At 40.2% G+C, this 19,318-nt stretch overlaps 1 protein-coding gene across 1 annotated transcript in view; it reads right to left on the reverse strand.

The window, feature by feature from the left end:
* Window positions 1–1,775: 1,775 nt before the first annotated feature.
* Window positions 1,776–19,318, reverse strand: part of LOC134678866 (myosin-1B) — an 82,410-nt gene continuing 64,867 nt past the window's right edge. Inside the window, exons 10-16 of the mRNA XM_063537590.1 lie at window positions 9,490–9,678; window positions 8,228–8,367; window positions 5,958–8,118; window positions 4,143–4,409; window positions 3,723–3,928; window positions 2,967–3,030; window positions 1,776–2,373 (exon numbers count right to left, since the gene is read on the reverse strand). Coding sequence (XP_063393660.1) covers window positions 2,338–2,373; window positions 2,967–3,030; window positions 3,723–3,928; window positions 4,143–4,409; window positions 5,958–8,118; window positions 8,228–8,367; window positions 9,490–9,678 — 3,063 coding nt within the window. The 3' untranslated portion in view covers window positions 1,776–2,337. The remainder of the gene's footprint in view (window positions 2,374–2,966; window positions 3,031–3,722; window positions 3,929–4,142; window positions 4,410–5,957; window positions 8,119–8,227; window positions 8,368–9,489; window positions 9,679–19,318) is intronic.

Genomic DNA, 19,318 nt, shown 5'->3' on the forward strand with positions numbered 1-19,318 from the left:
CACTGACGACACTTCAAACATATAAATATTGCTTTCTATTTTCAGTGCGTAAAATAAAGAAATCAGTAGGTAAGTAGTTTTTATATTTTATAAACTTCATTACCTCAATCTTCAGCCTTTCTAGCAGCCTGTCTCGTTCGCTCTTCAGTGCATCGCATCTCTCCGTCTCGACGTCGCCCAGCACCCCTTTCACCTCCAGCTCGGCGATTTGGGAGTCTTTCTCGCTTATTGCTCCTTTCAAGATGTCTTGACTAAAAATGAAAAACGTTAAGGTCAATGAGGGGAAGACCAGTGCCCTGTTTATCAAAAGCTTGTAACTTGTAATACAAGTGGAAGTCCCTTTTTCTACGGTTGAATTTTTGCTTGTTTAGCCTTCAGAGGCTTGGTGACCTCATCTAATTGAGATAAATTTTAACTTTAGCATTCTATGTATAGAGTCCAAACTCTATGTAATATATATATGACACGGGGCCTCAGGAGTTTCATACCCAATTAGATTTAAGTTAACAAATAGTTCACTTACATGATATGCGCTAATTCGCCGACCGCCGCGTCCCGCCTCCTCTCACAGTGTCCCAGGGTCTCCTCCAACTGTTTCAACCTCCTCAGCACAGAGGAGCACGTGCCACAGTTCATGACTGACGCGTTCTGGAGAGATCGGATACGCTGTTCCATCTTTCTCATCTGGAATGATCGAAATTTTGGGTCAGTTAAGGAATGGAAGTTTCCGTAAAACTTCCTAGAGTTACGGAGTACCTAGCAAAATTCATTTTTCGAAATTCGTCTATCTCTTCAGTACGAGTAATTCAAGTGTAATGTGTGCTAGGCTTCACGGCACGACTCCCGTGCCAATAAACATCTGAGTAAAAAAAAAACTCAAACGAATGATTCTCTAGCACACATATGTTTGAACCTCCGTATAGAGAATCATAATATTACAACAATCACAATGATAAAATACTAAATCGTGAACAGAAAACTTTTTCTCATCATTATGGGTTATAAAAAAAAAAAAATAAAAACAAAAATTATAATACTAAATAATTCTATAATTACCTTGTGTAAAGTTGCTATTCTCCTTTGTTCTTCCTCGTAGAAAACCTTTTCTCTTTCCGCTGCTATTGTAAAAGATTCCTTCAAAGCGTCTTCTAGCTCCAATATTCTCTTATCTTTGTAATCAGCTGTCATTGTGCCCGACTTCTTATTTATAATCTGTTCTAGCTCAGTTATCCTTTCATCTTTGCTTCTCACTACGGCAAGTAGCTGTTCAAATTCAGCTATATTATTGTTTTCACGGAGTGCTTCTTCTAGTATAGATATGCAACGTTGCTGTTCAATAATCTTCGAATTCTTTATAGCGATCTCTTTCGACAGGCTGCTGATCTTCCTGGCTAGCTTAGGCATGCTCGGCTTCTCACTCTTCTCATCGTGAAGTATGTTCAAATCATTAAAACTCCTACTAAATCTGCCCTTGTCTAGCCTATCCACTACCTTACCACTTTTCTGGAGCTCGAAAAAGCTTTTGCTCTTTTTTATTTGTGTTAGCTCCTGGCTATCTGATATTTTGAGTACCTCGGACAGAATAAGCGACGATTCGTTAAGCTCGATCTCTAGGTCGATTATTTTCATTTTGCCCTCTTCTAGCTTAGAGCGCAGCTCGTCGGTGCGAGCGAGCGCGTGCGCCAGCTCGCTCATGGCCGCCAACTCGCTCTGCTTCGACCGGCTCAGTTCCTACCGTGTTTGGGGAAACGACAGATGAAAAAAACAAAAAGAAATCAATAAACAGTCCGTTTTTACTTCAACAACAAAATTCAACAATATAAACTCAAAAATAACTCGAGAAAAGTCAACATAGATTTTTTTTATTTAAAGTTATTGATATTCCGCATAACAAGATTGAAAGCTGGGTAACATCGACTAGTGGACAACTTACTCGATCTATCTAAATACATGATTACTTAACAGTTTTACAATTGTTTTTTTTTATCAATACTTAAAAAATAATTCCCGCTGAACACGATTATTAGATTTTCTTTAAACATCACTTAAAAATTATCGCTAAACTAATAATTATCTTATTATTTGTGTGCTGTTACAAGCCGCGTCGAGGGTACGGACTCGACGTCGACCACGAGAGAGGAATATTATTATCTGAACACTTCATTATATACTCAATACCGATATCGATAACATTACTTAACACGAAATTGCGAGTGTAAAGCTTACTTGTGTTACTCGTTACCGAAAGACGTGGGTCGCTAACGGAACCGTCGGCGTCAAACAAATGTAAACGAAAGAGCAAATAAATGAATGACAGTCTTGGTGCGAAGGACTAACTTAGAAAAAGCTTTTGAGGAAGCCAGCGGGTCCAGCCTGCATGAAACAAAGTTAGTCGGGTTAGTGGTTACATTGGTTAGCACATTGAGGATGAGGATGAGGCGGTATTCGAACTTGATCTTAATATGATGCACTGCGAGTAATAACTCTGGCTATTAGCACCAACATATTATGAGTTCGAATTCCGCTCCTTGCATAGAGCAGTTTCACATTGATACCATGATAATTATTTGCAATATCGGCAGAATTTTTCAGGTGGTATCGAAACTATCGAACGATGCCATACTTTGTGGTATCAGGTAGAATAATGTGAAAGCGCTCTCTTTACAAGAGTTTATAAAGTTTAACGTTGGAAAATATGAAATAAATAATTTGTGTAAAGTTAGCACTGATGTTATGTTATGATTTATAAAAAAATTAGTAAGTGTTTGTAATCAACTAATCAACATGAGGACATTTTATTTGCAAAAAAGTTAGGTACTTCGTTGAACTCTTCTTTTTATAAAATTAGATTTATAAAAAGTAAAAGGTATAAAAAGCTAATCTGTTGATTTGAAAATTATTAGTCAAGATTGTATTGAGAAATTGTACTCGTAACAATTGAAAGTAAAAATTAAAACAAAACCTACCTCTTCTCTTTGTGCTTGCGCTTGCTGCTGACTTTTCAGTTTGGCTTGGAGGTTCCTTATAGACCTGAAATTTGATTTCAATTCCCGTCAGTAAATTTACTAATTATTTGATCGGAATATTTTCAGCGATATCAAAATTATCGGTAATAGGCATAGATATTGTATTAGGTATTGAGCGACGAATGTAAAATAAATGTCGAACATTACAAGACTTGTGTAAGTCCTGTTTTATTTTATCGTCCTAGTCGTTTTATTCTGTCGTCGTTCAATAACTGTATTTTATACAATATGTCCTTTTGAATGTCCATAATTTGCTTCTTCTGTTTCACAAATTATATACTCTAGTTCTACATCGACATGATTTATTATTACATTTTCGTCATCTACTAATATAATACCTATCCTATTACACCTACAAATGAAATGAATATATCTATTTCAGGCAACTAGTGGCCCATAGATAAATACCTTAAAACTAGCATTTATAATAGGTATATTTTAAAACTACAAACTACAATACACATTATGATTGCGATGCATAACGCAGTGTCAGGGAGCCGGCTGCGGAACCGCCGGAACCTGACGCCCTTGGGCCAAAACTCCTCCTTGTAGTGGAAGGCCTTTCATTCCACTATATTTTGAATAGTTTTTCAGACAAACCAAGCTTTATTTTGTCTTGATACTTTTGTCATTGCATTTCTGTTATCTGCTTCGCATTTTACACTTTTAGTATATTTCTGCATCTACAAGACTTACTGTTGCATTTCCATCATCTGCTTCTCCTTCTGCGCCTGCTCCTCCTGCGACATCTGCACGAGCTGCAGCAGGCGCTCCGTCTCGGCGGAGAGACGGGCCGCCTCCTCCTTGCTCTGTTCAAGCTGCTGTTTCATCGTCTCCGCTTCCTTCTGCGTGTCTGTCAGCTTACGATTCAAGTCTGTCACCGCTGCCGTGCTTCCGCCAGCCTGAAATAGTGTGTTGTTATTTTACATTTAAAATCTATAATATATTTTACTGATAAAACAGTATCAAGTGCGGGAAGGTCGAAAAATTGGCGCAGTTACTAGATTACCAATTTTGCACAGCCTTTCCAAGTGACGTGCGCAAGTACGCGAAGTAAATAGATATGTAAAAATGTTAGTAAATGTTTGTGTAATTATTTATAGCAATATAGCTTACCTTCCTCAAAGATGCTTCCATTTGGTCCATTTGCTCTTTCCTCTTTTTCAACTGCCGATCCAGTTCCGCTAGCGACTTTTCTTTCTCTTCCACGTCTTTCCTCTTCGCTTCGACCGCTTTCCTGTGTTCTTCAAACTGTCTTCTCGCGTCTTCCAGCTTCTTGAATTCGTCTTGGAGCTGCCTCTTAGCTTGGGCTGTATCTTCCCCAGCTTTGGCGTTCTGTGCGCCAGCCGCCTGTAGCTTCTTGTTGGCTTCGTGGAGATCGAGCTGGAAATCGGAATTTGTGGTGATTTTATGATTAACATTAAGCGCAAACTAAATGAGTGTTTGACCGTTAACAGCTTTGATTGCATAATAATTACATTAACAGATGCGTAGGAAATTGTTTATGTAAAAGATTACTCATTTAGTTTGTCTAATAAAAGAATCAACATTACAACACGAATTGCTTTTACCACTGATACAACACATTTGATACTGCGTAGCAATTTCGTCACTTACAAAAAGCTGTAAGAAATGTTTAAAAATACAATTTTGTAAATTTTAAGCCAGACCTACAAGCAGAACTTTTTACAAATAATTGCAAAATATAAATTGTTCGCAGCAACAAAGTCAATGATAGAAATTAATTTATAAAAATATCTTTAATTTGCAATGATGAACAATGATCGCATTTACACAAGACAGTAGCGAATGCTGAAAAAGAGAGAGATAACAATTTAGTTGTACACAAAGCTTTTGCAAATTGTTTGCACCCAACATAACATGATATTGAAGTATGAACCATGGAACTCAAACTTAATGTTGAACATAATTGTTGAGTTGACAGAATATTTACACAAGTTTGTTATGATCTATCATTCTAAATTTCTAATTGTAATGATGATCCTAAAACGCTCAAATAGATTTAATGAGTGTTTTGAACCATGAGAGTAGTGTTGAATGAATATACTATTTCATTGCAAAGGTTTGTGCAAAAATACAAGACAAAATGTAAGGTGCAACAATTTGCCAAACATTCACGATGTATCATCAACACTGCATGATATATCTAATAAAACATAAGTATGAGGAACATATAATGAGGAATGTTGGAGGATCCCAGCGGGCTGGGGCATGCTACTATACATACACATAACCGGCGATGATGATTTTTAAAATAAAAATATGAAATCTACTCGAACTCCGGTGCAATGAAGCGACAACGCGACGCGAAAGGGTTCAATCGAGTTTCTACTCATCTAAAGTACAGTAAATACACAGTCCATGAAATGCTAACAGATCCTTCAATTATACTTCGATTAAACGTCCAAATATTTGCAATATTTTTTTCTTCTTTAAAAAAGGCATTTAATAAATAATTGAATACAGGACAGAATTGACTTTTTAAGGCTTAGCTGTTGATGTCGCATAAAGTGTCTTTGTTTGTAAATCGTTATCTTTGCCAAACCTTTAAGAAGATATATTTCGAGAGAGAGTGGAAACTAGCAAAACTTACATGAGAAAATACTCAAATTAGAAAAACAAAAATTAATTTCCATTTCATAAATCTCATTAATTCGATGGTAGTGGTACATCAGCGAAATACTGATTTTGTAGCGATCAATGGTTTTACCAAGTGGATAACTTGATCCGATATGTGTATGTTTCTAAAATCTGACGATTACTCGAATTTAAACAGTTCACGGACTACATATACCGTCATAACATAACTCTACTTTTTCAAAATGAAACAAAATTCTTCTGACGCATTCGAAACTCGATTCAACCAGATGCCGTAACAGCCGCTCGTCGCCAGGCGATCCTCCAACTGACCTGTGTCTTCTCGAGCTCTTGGACCAGCATTTCAAGCTGCGCCTGACAGCGCTCGCGCTCCACGGCCACGGCGCGCGCTTCCGCCTGCGACGCCTCCAGCTGCGCGCGCACGTCGCCGCCGCCGGCGCGCTGCAGCTGCGCGAGTTGCTGCTGCTGCGCCTGGAACTGTTTCTCTAGCGACTGTAAACGCTGTTGACATTCCGCTAAAGCCTTTTCCGCCGCGATGGCCTTGGTCTTCTCCTGTTCAACGGCAGCTCTCCATTTATCGACTTCTCCGGCCTTCTGAGCTTGCTTTTCGGCCGCTTCGGCTCGCTGTCTGATCGTATCTCTCTCTTTACTGACAGTTTGGACCTGCTGCTGTAGTTTAGCGATCTCACGCTCTCTGCCCTCTAGGACGGATTTGGTACCGCGCTCTTGGTCCTGCGCCATCTTTCTCTGCTCCTCCTTCAGTCTGCGGACTTCTTCGCGCTGCTTTTGTAGCTCCGCTTCCGAAGCGTTCAGCTCGCGTTGGAAGTTCACGAGCATGTCTTGGGACTTTTCTAATTGGGCTACAAGTTGGTCGCGCTCGATGGTCAACTGCTTCGTGTCCGCTTCTAACTTGACTATTTGCTTTTCGATAGCATCTGCCTGTTTATCTCTCTGCTCTAATATAGAGGCCATCTTTTCTCTGTCCCGGACAGACTGCGCCAATTCTTGCTGGAGTTTAACTAGGGTTTCTTGCGTTCGGTGATCCAGGGTTCGCTGTTGCTGTTCAATGTTGCGCCTCGTGTTCTGGATCTCGGCTCGCAGCGCATCCCTCTCTTGTTCAATCTGTCTCATCTCCAAGATCGTGCGTTCGAGGCGTTCATGCATGCGGCCTAACTCATTTGTCATCCTCTCGTATTCAACTCGTGTAGACTCATTCGTTTCCTGATATTTCGCGAGATGTATCTGCGACTTTTCTAGTTCCTTCGCTAGACGACCGGCTTCCATTTCTGTGGAATCTCTTGCCTGGATGGCTTTTTCAAGTTTGTCTCGAAGACGTTCGATCTCCAATCGGTCCTCAGTCCTAGCCTTGTCTCCAGCTACGGCCTGGAGCTTCATCCTTTCAATCTGCTGCAGTTCACCTTTGAGTCGCTCGTTGTCTTTGTCGAGCTGATCCGATCGTAGCTTAAGCTTCTCACATCTATCCCGGAACTTTTCGCACTCAATATGAGCGCGTTCAAGTTCTGCCCTTTGCTTCTCTAACGCCGCACTTAGCTTCGTTACTTCAGTCTTGGATAGCTCTAGTTGTATATTCGACTCGTGCAACTTAGTCTCCGCTTGCTCCTTTTCGGCTTGTAGACGCTGGATTTCAACTTGCGCCGCGTCGAAGCGTTCGCGTTGCTTGTCCAACTCAGCTTGCACTCGCGTTAACTCGTTGGTCCACTTGTCCTGTTCGAATTGGTATTTACCTCGCATGCCTTCGGTGCGTTCGAGCTCCGAACGCAGCCGGGTGACTTCCTCCTCGGCCTTGCGGGCGCGCTCCAAGTCTAGCGTGGTCTTCTCTAACCGCACGCGAAGCCGCTCCAGCTCCATCTTAGTTCTCTCATGTTCTTCCTTCGTGTCATGGTATTTCCCGTATCGTGCCGCGTACCGCTCGGCCTCTTCTTTCGCGCCCGACGCGTCCTGTTTGACTTTGTCTAGTTCAGCCTGTACTCTTCTAAGTTCCGCGGACACTTTGTCGTGCTTGTCGTACATCTTTTCGAGCTCTATTTGCACTCTTGCCATTTCTTCCTGCGTTTTCTCGTTGGAAGCCTGCGCCTTGCCGCACTGAGTCATCGCGCGGTCGTATTCGAATTGCAAACGTTCACTATCACCGACAAGCTTCTCCTTTTCCGCTTGGAGCCTTCGGAGTTCTATCTGCGATTTCTCGTACCGGTCCCGTACCATTTCTATATCGACACTTAGCCTGTCCATGTCCTCCTTCGCCTTTTCTTCCTGTTCTTTGGTCCTGCCCAGTTGTAAAGACGCTCGATCGTACATTTCTTGCAATCTCGACAGTTCGTCTTGCAGCTTTCTCTGATCGTCCCTCGATTTGGTGGACATGTGTAAGTGTTTCTCCAGTTCGAGTTCCAATCGGTCTTTGTCCGCTTCGAGAATGTCTATCTTATTCTGGAGTCTGTAGATTTCATTCTGTGATCTGAAATAGAATGGATGAGATTATAACCTGGTAGTTAGTGTGTGTTTTGTTAGCACGGTCACATGACAGACATCGCCACCAACACAAGACGACATTGAACAGATGGTACCTATCATACTTTTCTAGCATTTTCTCGTACTCCTTGTGGGCGGTCTCCTTCTCCTCGATGGTCTTCTGCGTGGAGTAGAGCGCCTTGTCGAGCTTCTCCTTGAGGATCTCGGTCTCTGTGAGGGCATCGTCACGCTCCATCTGGAACCGACCAAGTCAATATTGTGAGCCAATTATAACACAAATGCGTGCACATGTTACAGCTAAAGGCTAGGCCACATCGGTTGCGTGTGCATAGACGTGCACATGCGCGTGTGCTAAAATGTTATGGCCGCGCACGCACACGTCACGTAAGAAGTGTGTCGTCTCTGATATGGAACTGTATATTACAACACGCACGTGCACGTGATGTACACACGCACCCGGTGGCGGGGTCCACAGGCCTTAAATCATTGTGTAATTTTATATACTCGTAGGTGTATATCCAAATAAAATAGCTACCTAAATATGGCGTGAAATCCATTTTTAACCGCCTTCAAAACAAAGGAGGTTCTCAGTTTGACCCGTATGTAGGTATGTATGTTAGATTATTTTCTATCAGATACTTTATCTGGTAATGTTAGGATAGTTATAACATAAGTTTTAGGATTGCTGTAGCATTTTTTTCCAACTTCCAACTATAAACACGATGTGCACTTAGTCAGTAAGTACTTCTCTGTTTTGCGACGTATAGATAGACCCCATATTTTCTTCTACCTCTTTATTAGGGTGATTGCGTCAGTTTACCTTCCAGTGCCAGTTTCTGTCCACTTAACGGATTAGCAATACATTTCATTTTTAATTTGCAACTTGCGAAATATAATTTTTATAGATGGATAAATTGTTTAGATATTAAGTACTTATTGCAATAAATCCAAATTTGTGTAGCTGGAAGAAAACTAGCGCAATGACCCTATGTCCTACCTATACTTTTGCACTATGTTAACTATGTCTTCTCTTAGCACCCTATCTATAAAGCCTCTTCCACACTCGTGCGCGAATCGCGGCGCGAAGCCGCGATTCACGCGCATAGTCTGGAGGGGGCTTAATATTCTCCTGTGTCAGGCGTGGCTCACTCCGCGATTTCGTCGCTTTGCTACAGGTAGCTAAAAGTGCATCCGTTCCACCCCAATTTTGGGGAAAGCCATAAGCCGCGCGTGGCGCTGTTGCCACCTAGCGGCCGTATCTGTGCTGATCGTAACAGACGCGTTTTGTTAGAGAGTGAGTCTTCTGTACCTAGTACTATTATTTACTCTGTGGTCAAGGTCAAGAACCATTCCTTACCGTAAGTTTTTGGTGCTGCTGATGCGCCTTCTCCCATCTCTCTCTAAGCACGTCCAGCTCGGTGGCCGCGCTGTCTCTGTCTCGCGCGGCGCGATTGGCTGCGGCCGCGGCGGCCTCGGCGCGCTCTCGGCAGCTCGCCGCTTCCGCTAGCGCGGCGTCTCGCTCTTTCTGGATGCGGGCTACTAGGGCCTGAAAGAGATGAAGGTATATTGAATGTTATGCGGAAAAAACATGTAGTATTTATAAAGTCTATATACCCTAAATTATCGAACCTTAGTACATATTATCGAACCTTAGTACATATAAGTATGATAAATTTATGATAGATATACGTTTTATTGTGAAGGGTACCCTTATTCTAAGAGTACCTACATTTGTCTCTTTGTTTTCTTTATATTTATACATAGTTGAAATTCATAGTACCTACATCATCATCATCATCATCTCAGCCATAAGACGTCCACTGCTGAACATAGGCCTCCCCCTTTTGGGGGGTGTATGCCATAACCGCCACGCTTGGCAGGCGGGTTGGCGATCGCAGTCGAGTACACCGAATTTGAGGGACGCTGCTGCCCGTCCACCGGTGGTCTTGGACGTAGTTTAAGGACATACCCGGGTCCACCTACATATATACCTACCGGGGTAGTACCTACATATATTTCGTTAATGAGGCTGCAGCGTGAGAAACGGGTCACAACAACGATGTCTGTCTCACTCGACGCCGACGCTCGAAAGACGCTAGATGTGGGCCCCCCCACACTCCCCCCTAACTCTATAAGACACGCTAGTCCTGTTAGTACTTAGTACCGTACCGAATGGCGATGTCTAGACGGCTTCGTCGAATGACTGCATTGTTTTACAGCCTGTGGTACATTAAATTAAAGCTTACAATATGTACGAATACGAAGGCTAGCCTTTCGTGGCGACCGAAAAATTTAAAATAAAAAGGTCGTAGGAAATTTAATCAAGGAAAATTAAAGCCACAGCACGGCGCTTGGCAGCCGGCCACGGTATTTGGGCAAAATCAATGAAATAGTCGTATTTACTGTCCAATGTCCAAGTTGTTGTCGGGGCATATTGCACTAGCCGGGTCCACACAGAGCGAGCATACGCGCGAGGCAATTTCCTAACGGCCAGACGTGCCTCGCGCGCGCCGCCTCGGCCGAGATACGTCTACACTGAGGGCCAACCGCGAACCACGTTCTACGTGTTGCCTCTCTGTCACACTTGTAAATTCTTACGTAAGTGCGGTAAGTGCGTGTATTCTGGCCCTTTACCCGAGGTTGCCTCGCGCGAATAACCGAATAAAACATGGTCTTCTCTTCCCAGAGTGACACAAGTCTACGTCACAATAACATTGCCACTTTATATAGCGCTATCGCATATTACCATATATAATAGTGCTGTCGCATGATGACGTAGGCTTGTGTCAGTCACGTGACCACGAAAAGACGGGAAGAGAGTACCAGGCGGAGTATATTATTATTCCATGCTCGCGCGTATGTTTCGCTCTATGTGGACCCAGCTATTGACTTAAGATGAAACAGGAGCTGAGTTTTAAATATTTTAGGTAAATATATACCCGTCTCGCTAACGGAAGCGGCACCTAAAAGTAGTGCGATAAGGACAAGGCGAAAAATCCTGCGTAAAAATCTCAAAAATCGAGGTTTCGTACTCCTCTGTTTCCTCCTCCAAAACTTAACCAATCGTAACCAAATTTGGAAATCTAAATGATTATGAAATTATCTGTGTCGGACCGTTTTGCTTTTTTGGCTAATTGATATCAGTTTTGAATGCCACGCCTCTCATTGCGGCATAGTCAATTAGGCCATTTTGGGCATTTTTGAAGGGCTCTAGCGCCTTAAAAAACAAAAATATCAAAAAAAGCAAAACGGTCCGACACAGATATTGACAATATTAATCTGTGTTGAAAAAATCATTGCTCTAGCTTCAAAAACCACGGAGGAAAACGAAGAGTACGTTTGTATGGAGAAATGACCACTCCTGTTGGCTCTAGAACTTGTAGCTACAACTTTACTGGGGACCTAGAACTTTAGCTACAACTTCAAAAGTAGGGCACAAGCTCCTCCTACCCCTTTACTTGGCAGAGAACTTGGTTTACATTTACAATCACTGCATGGTGCTGGGCAAACGTAAAAACGAGAAGTACCTTTATTCGTGGTTCACCTGTCCTTTGCTGTTTTAATTAAGTATCTAACTAATTTTACGGTTTAATGTACGATTCCAAATGACCGGCTGGAACCGCGTCGCGCCGGGGCGCATTTTTGAATCCGACCGGAGCCGTCCGCATCCGCGAGGAGCCGTCAGGCTTGCGGCCATAAGTACAAATGCGAAATGTGCGCCGATTCCGTCCGTTCGCTTACTATACTCTTTTGGAATTGTACTTATTACTGAACTCGCGCATTTTTAGTTGATTTTTAGTCACTCGCTGTCACTGTGTCACTCTCCGAAATAAGTCGCGTGAGTAGCTACTAGCTACAAATCTAGTTTTAAATACGAAGTAAAATAAATAGTAGAGCATCATTTCCCCGCCGCCCCGATTAAAAGTCAATTTTGAGATATGTCAGTTGACTTTGTCGTTTCGTTCTTAATAAAGATTAGTACTTGGTGAATATATTCTCTATGTTACTAGAATACCGTTCGTGTATACATTTTACATGGCAAATTGTCCATGGCTATGCCATACTAAAACATACAAACTTTTTATAGTGACTGGTCACATACTAGAAGTTTACGTAAAATATAAAAAACTTACATTCAAAAGTAATATGTCACTTGTATATTTATAGTTCTACAAATAGGTTTGTATAATATAATTGTATATAAATTAGATAAATTGTATTCTCAACGCTTAATTGTATCCATATGTTTTTCTCTACTAATTGCTATACAACTGAATTTTATTCTTCTCAGCAAATTAAAGTGTGAAAAATGTCACAAAGACCGAAACGGCCTCTGTCAGCGTATATGCTTTGGCTGAACTATGTCAGGCCACAGATAAAAGCCGACAACCCTGGCATCAGAGTCACAGAGATCGCCAAGTTGGCGGGGCAAATGTGGCGAAAATTGGAAGATAAGACAGTATGGCATGAGCGTGCTGCTAAAGTTGGTATTTCCTGTATATAATTGTCCTAATCTTCTGCAGTTTAGCATTTGTATTAAGCTTTTAATCACTGTAGCGTATACTCTCCGGTTGGGACACAGGGTGATGGGGAAATTAGACAACAGTTTGTGCTTGGATGCTAGAGCAATGATTTTTTCAATACAGATTAATATTGTCAATATCTGTGTCGGACCGTTTTTCTTTTTGATATTTTTGTTTTTCAAGGCGCTACAGCCCTTCAAAAATGGCCAAAATGGCCTCATTGACTATGCCGCAATGAGAGGCGTAGTATTCAAAACTGATATCAATTAGCCAAAAAAGCAAAACGGTCCGACACAGATAATTTCATAATCATTTAGATTTCCAAATTTGATTACGATTGGTTAAGTTTTGGAGGAAGAAACAGTCGAGTACGAAACCTCGATTATTGAGATTTATACGCAGGATTTTTCGCCTTGTCCTTATCGCACTAGTTTTAGGAGCCGCTTCCGTTAGCGAGACGGGAAATTTACCTAAAATATTTAAAACTCAGCTCCTGTTTCGTCTTAAAAACGGACTATAGTTAGTAAAAGTAGTTACCTACCTCATTTTACGATGTTTCCTTTTTAGTTGAAGGAGAAATACTTGAGAGATTTAGAGGAATACAACGCCAAGTGCGGCAGTGGCGAGGGCCGACGTCGGGTGAAACGTTCGCGATGCCGTTCATTTTCTTCCTCTGACGCCACCGACACCGATTGAACAAGTATGGGCCACTTACACCATTCACTAACCCGGGGTTAACCGGTTAAACCGCTAACCCAATGTCAAATTGGACTGATAACCATGGGAACCCCAGGTTTAACCGGTTAACTATGGGTTAATGGAATGGTGTAAGTGGCCCTAAGGAGTTTTATACGTTAGTCGCGAAATTTTCCGTCCGTAATATTCTGTTTATTTAATAGTTATTTTTAAAATATAATTAGATTTTTTTTTGAGTTCGTGTTTTAATTGTTTGGCAAGTAAGGGAACTACGGGATATCTTAGATGTTGTCGGCATAATGAATAATAGGTTAACTTACCTATAGAAAGGATATGAGAATGATAAGAGAGATATTTTAGGTCCCTCAGCGAAAATGTTTATTTATTTATTTTAATTTATTCATTTATATTTTTTAAGTATACTTATTTCTAATTTTTTTCATCAGTCTTACTACTATTGGCCTGGTAGACGTAAAAGCTAAAACGAATCTCATTCGCATCGATAATCTAGCATTATTCTAGCAGAACGAAGGTTTCTGAACCACGTGTCTGGGCTATAACCGCGAAAATCGAAGTTCGCAAATTGCGGGAATTTTTCTGTCACTCTAATTACGCCTTCATTGGAGTAAAAGAGAAAGATCCCCGCAATTTGAGAATTTCGGTTTTCGCGGTAGCCCCTCTGATTCAGTTCAGATCTATGTAGTGTATAGGTAATTGTTTTTCACCTCAGCAGCTCGAACAAGAGTACTTTGCTTCTTAAAAACAGTGAGCAAAATGCGATTTTGCTCACTGAGTCATTTTGTCTCACTCAGTGAGCAAAATCGTATTATGCTCACTTAGTGAGACAGTATGAGTTGCTCACTGAGTGAGACAAAATGTCATTTAAGTGACTTTTATAGTCAAATGTCATTTCAACATGCGGGGTCTAATACAAGTGCGGGGTGTAATACAAGTGGTACTTGGGTTCTATTATCTCTGTCCCTCTAGGTATGTTCTCACTGCTTAGGCTGAAAAATTTTGTGTACTACACGAGATCAAAGTTATTTACATCTCGTGCGCTTTTGAATCTCTTACTACGCTCAAGATTCTAAATTATAGAATCTTTCGCTTGCACGGACTCAAAATAAGCACTCGAAGAAATATCAAACTTTGATCTCTTGTTGTACAAATAACTATTCCATCGTATTTTCTCGGAGACGTTCGTATTTGTCATGCTACTTCAGTCAACGTTAGTACTTTTTGTACGGAGGCTGACTGAAATAGCAATTAAGACACGTTCGTTCGTTTCCGTGAAAATGCGATGGAAAATAATTATGTACTAGAGTCTGTGCGGAAAGAGAAGAGTCGTGGAATGTATGGGGCTCGATACATTCCACAACTCTTCTCTTTCCGCACAGACTCTATATCTGTATCTGGCTACAAAATCAAAAATAGCCGGAGCTATTCGGGCTCGTTCAACATTTACGTAGATCAATGACCTAGATCGGTCTAACTTCAGTCTAGACCGCGCTGCTGAATTTTACATCATCGTATTTGTAGTTACCAAATTATTCTTTTATCTTTAGTAATACGAAATTCTTGGCAGATTTGCTGAAAGTTTAATCATGACTGGTCATAATAAACGAAGAGTTTCTTTGCCAAGCCTACCTGAAGATAAACTGTCTTAGAAATATTCAAGACTTTTTTGTAAAAAAAATGAGTTCCTACTCAACGGTCAAAAGCAAAAATTTTACAGTAAGTGAGTGTATCGACTTACTTAATTTCCATAAAATTGTCTTTCACGTCATACAAAATTAAACGTTTTTCTAATAGGTAATTAATAACTACTTATACTCTGTATCTTTAGGTATTTAAATAATATTAAACAAAATCTACCCTCAAATGACTCCTTATCACAGTTGAGGGTAGATGAAAACATTACACGATCAAATAATGTAGGTTAACCCTTTACCTGGCCAAGGGAAATATTCCACCCACATCTTATATCGGTTACCGTAGTCAGGTTTTAACTCCAAACCACCTACAAAATATTTTGTCAATCCCTGAAAATATTATTTTATGATCTTCATTCACAACACGCTTCTAAATTGCGTAATATATCTTTGGCAGCCATTTCAATTCACTTGAACGCTAATTTCAGCAAACTACGGAGAAATTCGAACACTTTCCATAATTTCTATGAAACAGAAGTACATAGATCGAACAATTTTTTGATATTTTGTAGATTTTGAGTGTTGAAAGCAAATGTAATCGTAAACATTGCTAAATATTCATGCATTATTGTGTATGACCAGAATTAGGATGTGGGTTGACATTATCCCATGGCCTTATTAGAGTTTAACTGTGTGGGAGCTATTTTTCCCATGGCCCGGTAAATTGTCTTGTCATGTCATAAAAACTCACGTAAGTAATAAAACAGTTTTTGTGTTCAACCTAGAGCGAATTCATGTACCTAGCTATAAAATCTCCTTTTAAAGGCTTTCCCTGAAGAATTCCTTCTTGTAGATAGTATCATAAAATTGAATAATTGTGTTGCTTTTAACCAAAAAGTAATGAGGTAAGTATTTATCCCATTGCCTGTCTAGGTGTGAGACTGTGTTACATATATACAGGCTGATCAATCCAAATGGGTCAAGATTGAAAAAACGTTTGAATGCCCTTATTATTAAATCGAAGCTATGGTTCCTAAGAACAGATATATCCCTCAGGATATATTATCGGTAGTTATTTTATTATACTTACAAAAAATAAATACGTACCGAGAATGCCCTTAAACGAATTAGGTACCTACTCGTATTTTTGATACAGCCTGTATACTTAAAAATAAATAACAAAAACCAAAGAGCCCCAAAATCTAATCGGGTCATGGGAAGAATAGTTCCCACACAGGCAAATTCTAGCCAGGCAATGGGATAGAGTCATCCCACATCCTAATTCTGGTCATATCACAAGGACGCAGGAGTATTTAGCAAAATATATGATTATATTACCTTACAATCATTAAAATCATGAAAATAACAAAAAATGGTTCTATATATCTGCTTGTGTTTTTCTTAAATTCAGTAAAGTGTTCGAATTTGTAAACAAACCACTAACATCACTGGTCAAGTGGATTTAAATGGCTGCTAAAGATATATTATTGGATTTTGAAGCGTGCCATGAATGAAGATCATAAAATAATGTTTTCAGTGATTGATATAATGGTTCGTAGGAGATTTGGAGTTAAACCTTGACTATTATAACCGATATAAGATGTGGGTGGAATATATCCCTTGGCCTGATCAAGAATATACTTAATAAGACAAAATCTAGTATGACAGTTCATTACTTAGACAGGCGATGGGATAACCGTAACCCACATTTTTATTTCTGGTTTAGAGGAAGATCTCCGACTTTCATAAATACATTTTTTACAAGGCGTTCAATACGGTTGCAACAGCATATAAAGTACGTATTAAGACACGCTGGTTCTTCGGGGCCTGGTAAAGGGTTAAACTCAGGTCGTTCAGTGACAGATCGAGGCGGTTTTGTATTTGGTTTGTTAACCAATAAATGTTTAACTGTCCGAAAATGAACAAATTGTTTACTTTTATTCAAATAGGTACCTAAAGATACAGACTATAGGCATGAGCGCAAAAAATTAGACCCATCCATCTCATACATGTCTAGCCTAGGGGCCCGATTCGGATTTTGTAATAGACATCTATTAGATATCTTTTAGACATCACCAAGATACGATAACGATAATTGTTTAAGATCTACAAATCAAATTTGACATCTGCGCAATTCTGGAGATACTCTTGAACGATTTCCACAGGATATAACTTAGAGATCCAATTCACATCTAATAAATATCTTACTCTATCTAACGTAAAAGTGACATTGGTTGCCCGAATTGCGCTGCAAAAGAGAACTAGTTGATATCTAAACTATTACGTATCTAGAATGGATCTAGTACGTGTCGTCTCTTGTGAATATCTTGAAGTTCGAATACGGCATTAGGTCTGTCTAGCCACAAATGCCAACAGACAGCCAGGCGCCGCCCTTACTCAACACTAAAACGGCCATTGTACTTTACAACTGTTATTACATACGATCTTTTGGCTTTGGAGGCTATATTTATGTCGTCCTAAATACACCGAAATAGGTCTCGACTTTGGCAGAAGCAAGGACGTTGTTAATGTGCAAAAAGAAAATTTATTATGGTGTAAAGAAAGGACGCTTAACATGAGAAATTTCGTAGGTACTTTGGACCTCTTGTTCCTATCAATATGGCTACCTTATTGAGCGGCATCGTCTTTTAGACTAAGCTCGTTAAATAAAGATTAAAAAAAAAAAAAAAAAAAATGGCTACCTTCCGACTATATTATCAAATCAGCTCCATGTATCATCATAATTATTATTGCATTGATTGTCATGGAAATACGGAAGTATTTTCAGAAATTTTCAGCTCAATCAAACACCAATGGTTCAAATTGAATTTGCAAAGTTGTAGCATGTAAACAAATAAATATAGAATAGAATTTATTCGTGAGAACAAACAAACGAGACAATACATTGTATAATAGAAAACACAAAATAAGATTAAAGTGCCACGAAAATCGAAATGGCCCCATCTCAGCATGTTGCTGGTGGCTTCAAGCGCTGATCTTCCGATGGTCTCAAGTGAGAAGAATCACGGAAGGTAACAGACAAGAAGAAAAGACATAAAAATAACATACAGTAAACAAATATTTAAATAAGAAAAAAGTTACACAGCAGGAAGGAAGATACTCCATAACGACTATATTAAAATTATGAGCTTTTATTTACTTTCACCACCTGACCGTTGTCTGTGTGTAATCAAATCTTGCAAGTTAAATTTGATCCACTTCCCGGATCCGATTGAGCTGAAATTTTGCACACATACAATGCAATATTATGGTCTCATCGAGCTGATTAGATCTGATGATGGAGACAGGAGGTGGCCATAGGAACTCTGTGATGAAACAACGCAACCTAATTGTGTTAGGGGTTTTTAGAATTGTCTCAATGAGTATTAATTGTCTGTCGTAAGAAAAGTACAGTCAGCGATAAAAGCTTGTACCAAAAATGAAATTTTTGCCAAAAACTTATTTATACATATAAAACAAGCATCGCAAACAATATACGTACGCGGTGAAGCTAACTAAAAGGGTGCAAAAACCACGAAATCTTCAACTTGCTTCAAACTTAACAGATTTCTCAGTCGTAACTCGTGTGAGTGTGACACATTGCCGGTCGAGTGGTCCATTCCAGCTTTTATTCCGTTAATAAAGGACGCCTTTATGCTTTTAGTGCTTTTAGCGACGTGGTTATGAGTGTGACACCGATTCGCGAGAAATTAATTTAAAGTGGAGCGCTGGTTTAAAATGTTACCTAACTAGGTTCTACTTCAGTTAAAATGGAGTACCTAAAAGTTGAAACCATGTAGCGTAGAGAGATGGGAAAAGTTTGCAAATACAATTACCTATAGATACAGTCAGCAGCAGAAGTTGCTAAGCGGGCGTAGTGTTCAAAAAGATCTTGACGTGACTTCATTGTTAAGAGAATAAGAGCGTTTGAACACCTCGCTCGCTTTGCAACTTCCGCTGCTGACCGAAAATTGTTCCTAATAGCACGAAAGATGATAAATACTGCCACTGGAGAAACTGTAGCTAGAAGACAGAGAGAACTGCTTACTTGTGCCTTGTCGTACTCTCTCTCTCTCTCTCTACTTATATAGCTGTAAGATAGAGACAGAACGCTTACTTGTGCCTTGTCGTTCTTGTCCCTGTAGCGGTCGCAGTCTAGTTGTGCGGTGTCTCTTTCCTTCTGCAGCCGCGCGGCCTGGTCCAGAGCCTTGTCGAGCTGGGCTTGTAGAGATTCGAAGTCGTACGATTGCTTCTCTCTCTCTACTTAAAGCTGTAAGATAGAGACATAACACTTACTTGTGCCTTGTCGTTCTTG

Source organism: Cydia fagiglandana, chromosome 2 (genome assembly GCF_963556715.1).
Source record: "Cydia fagiglandana chromosome 2, ilCydFagi1.1, whole genome shotgun sequence".
NCBI lineage: Eukaryota > Metazoa > Arthropoda > Insecta > Lepidoptera > Tortricidae > Cydia > Cydia fagiglandana.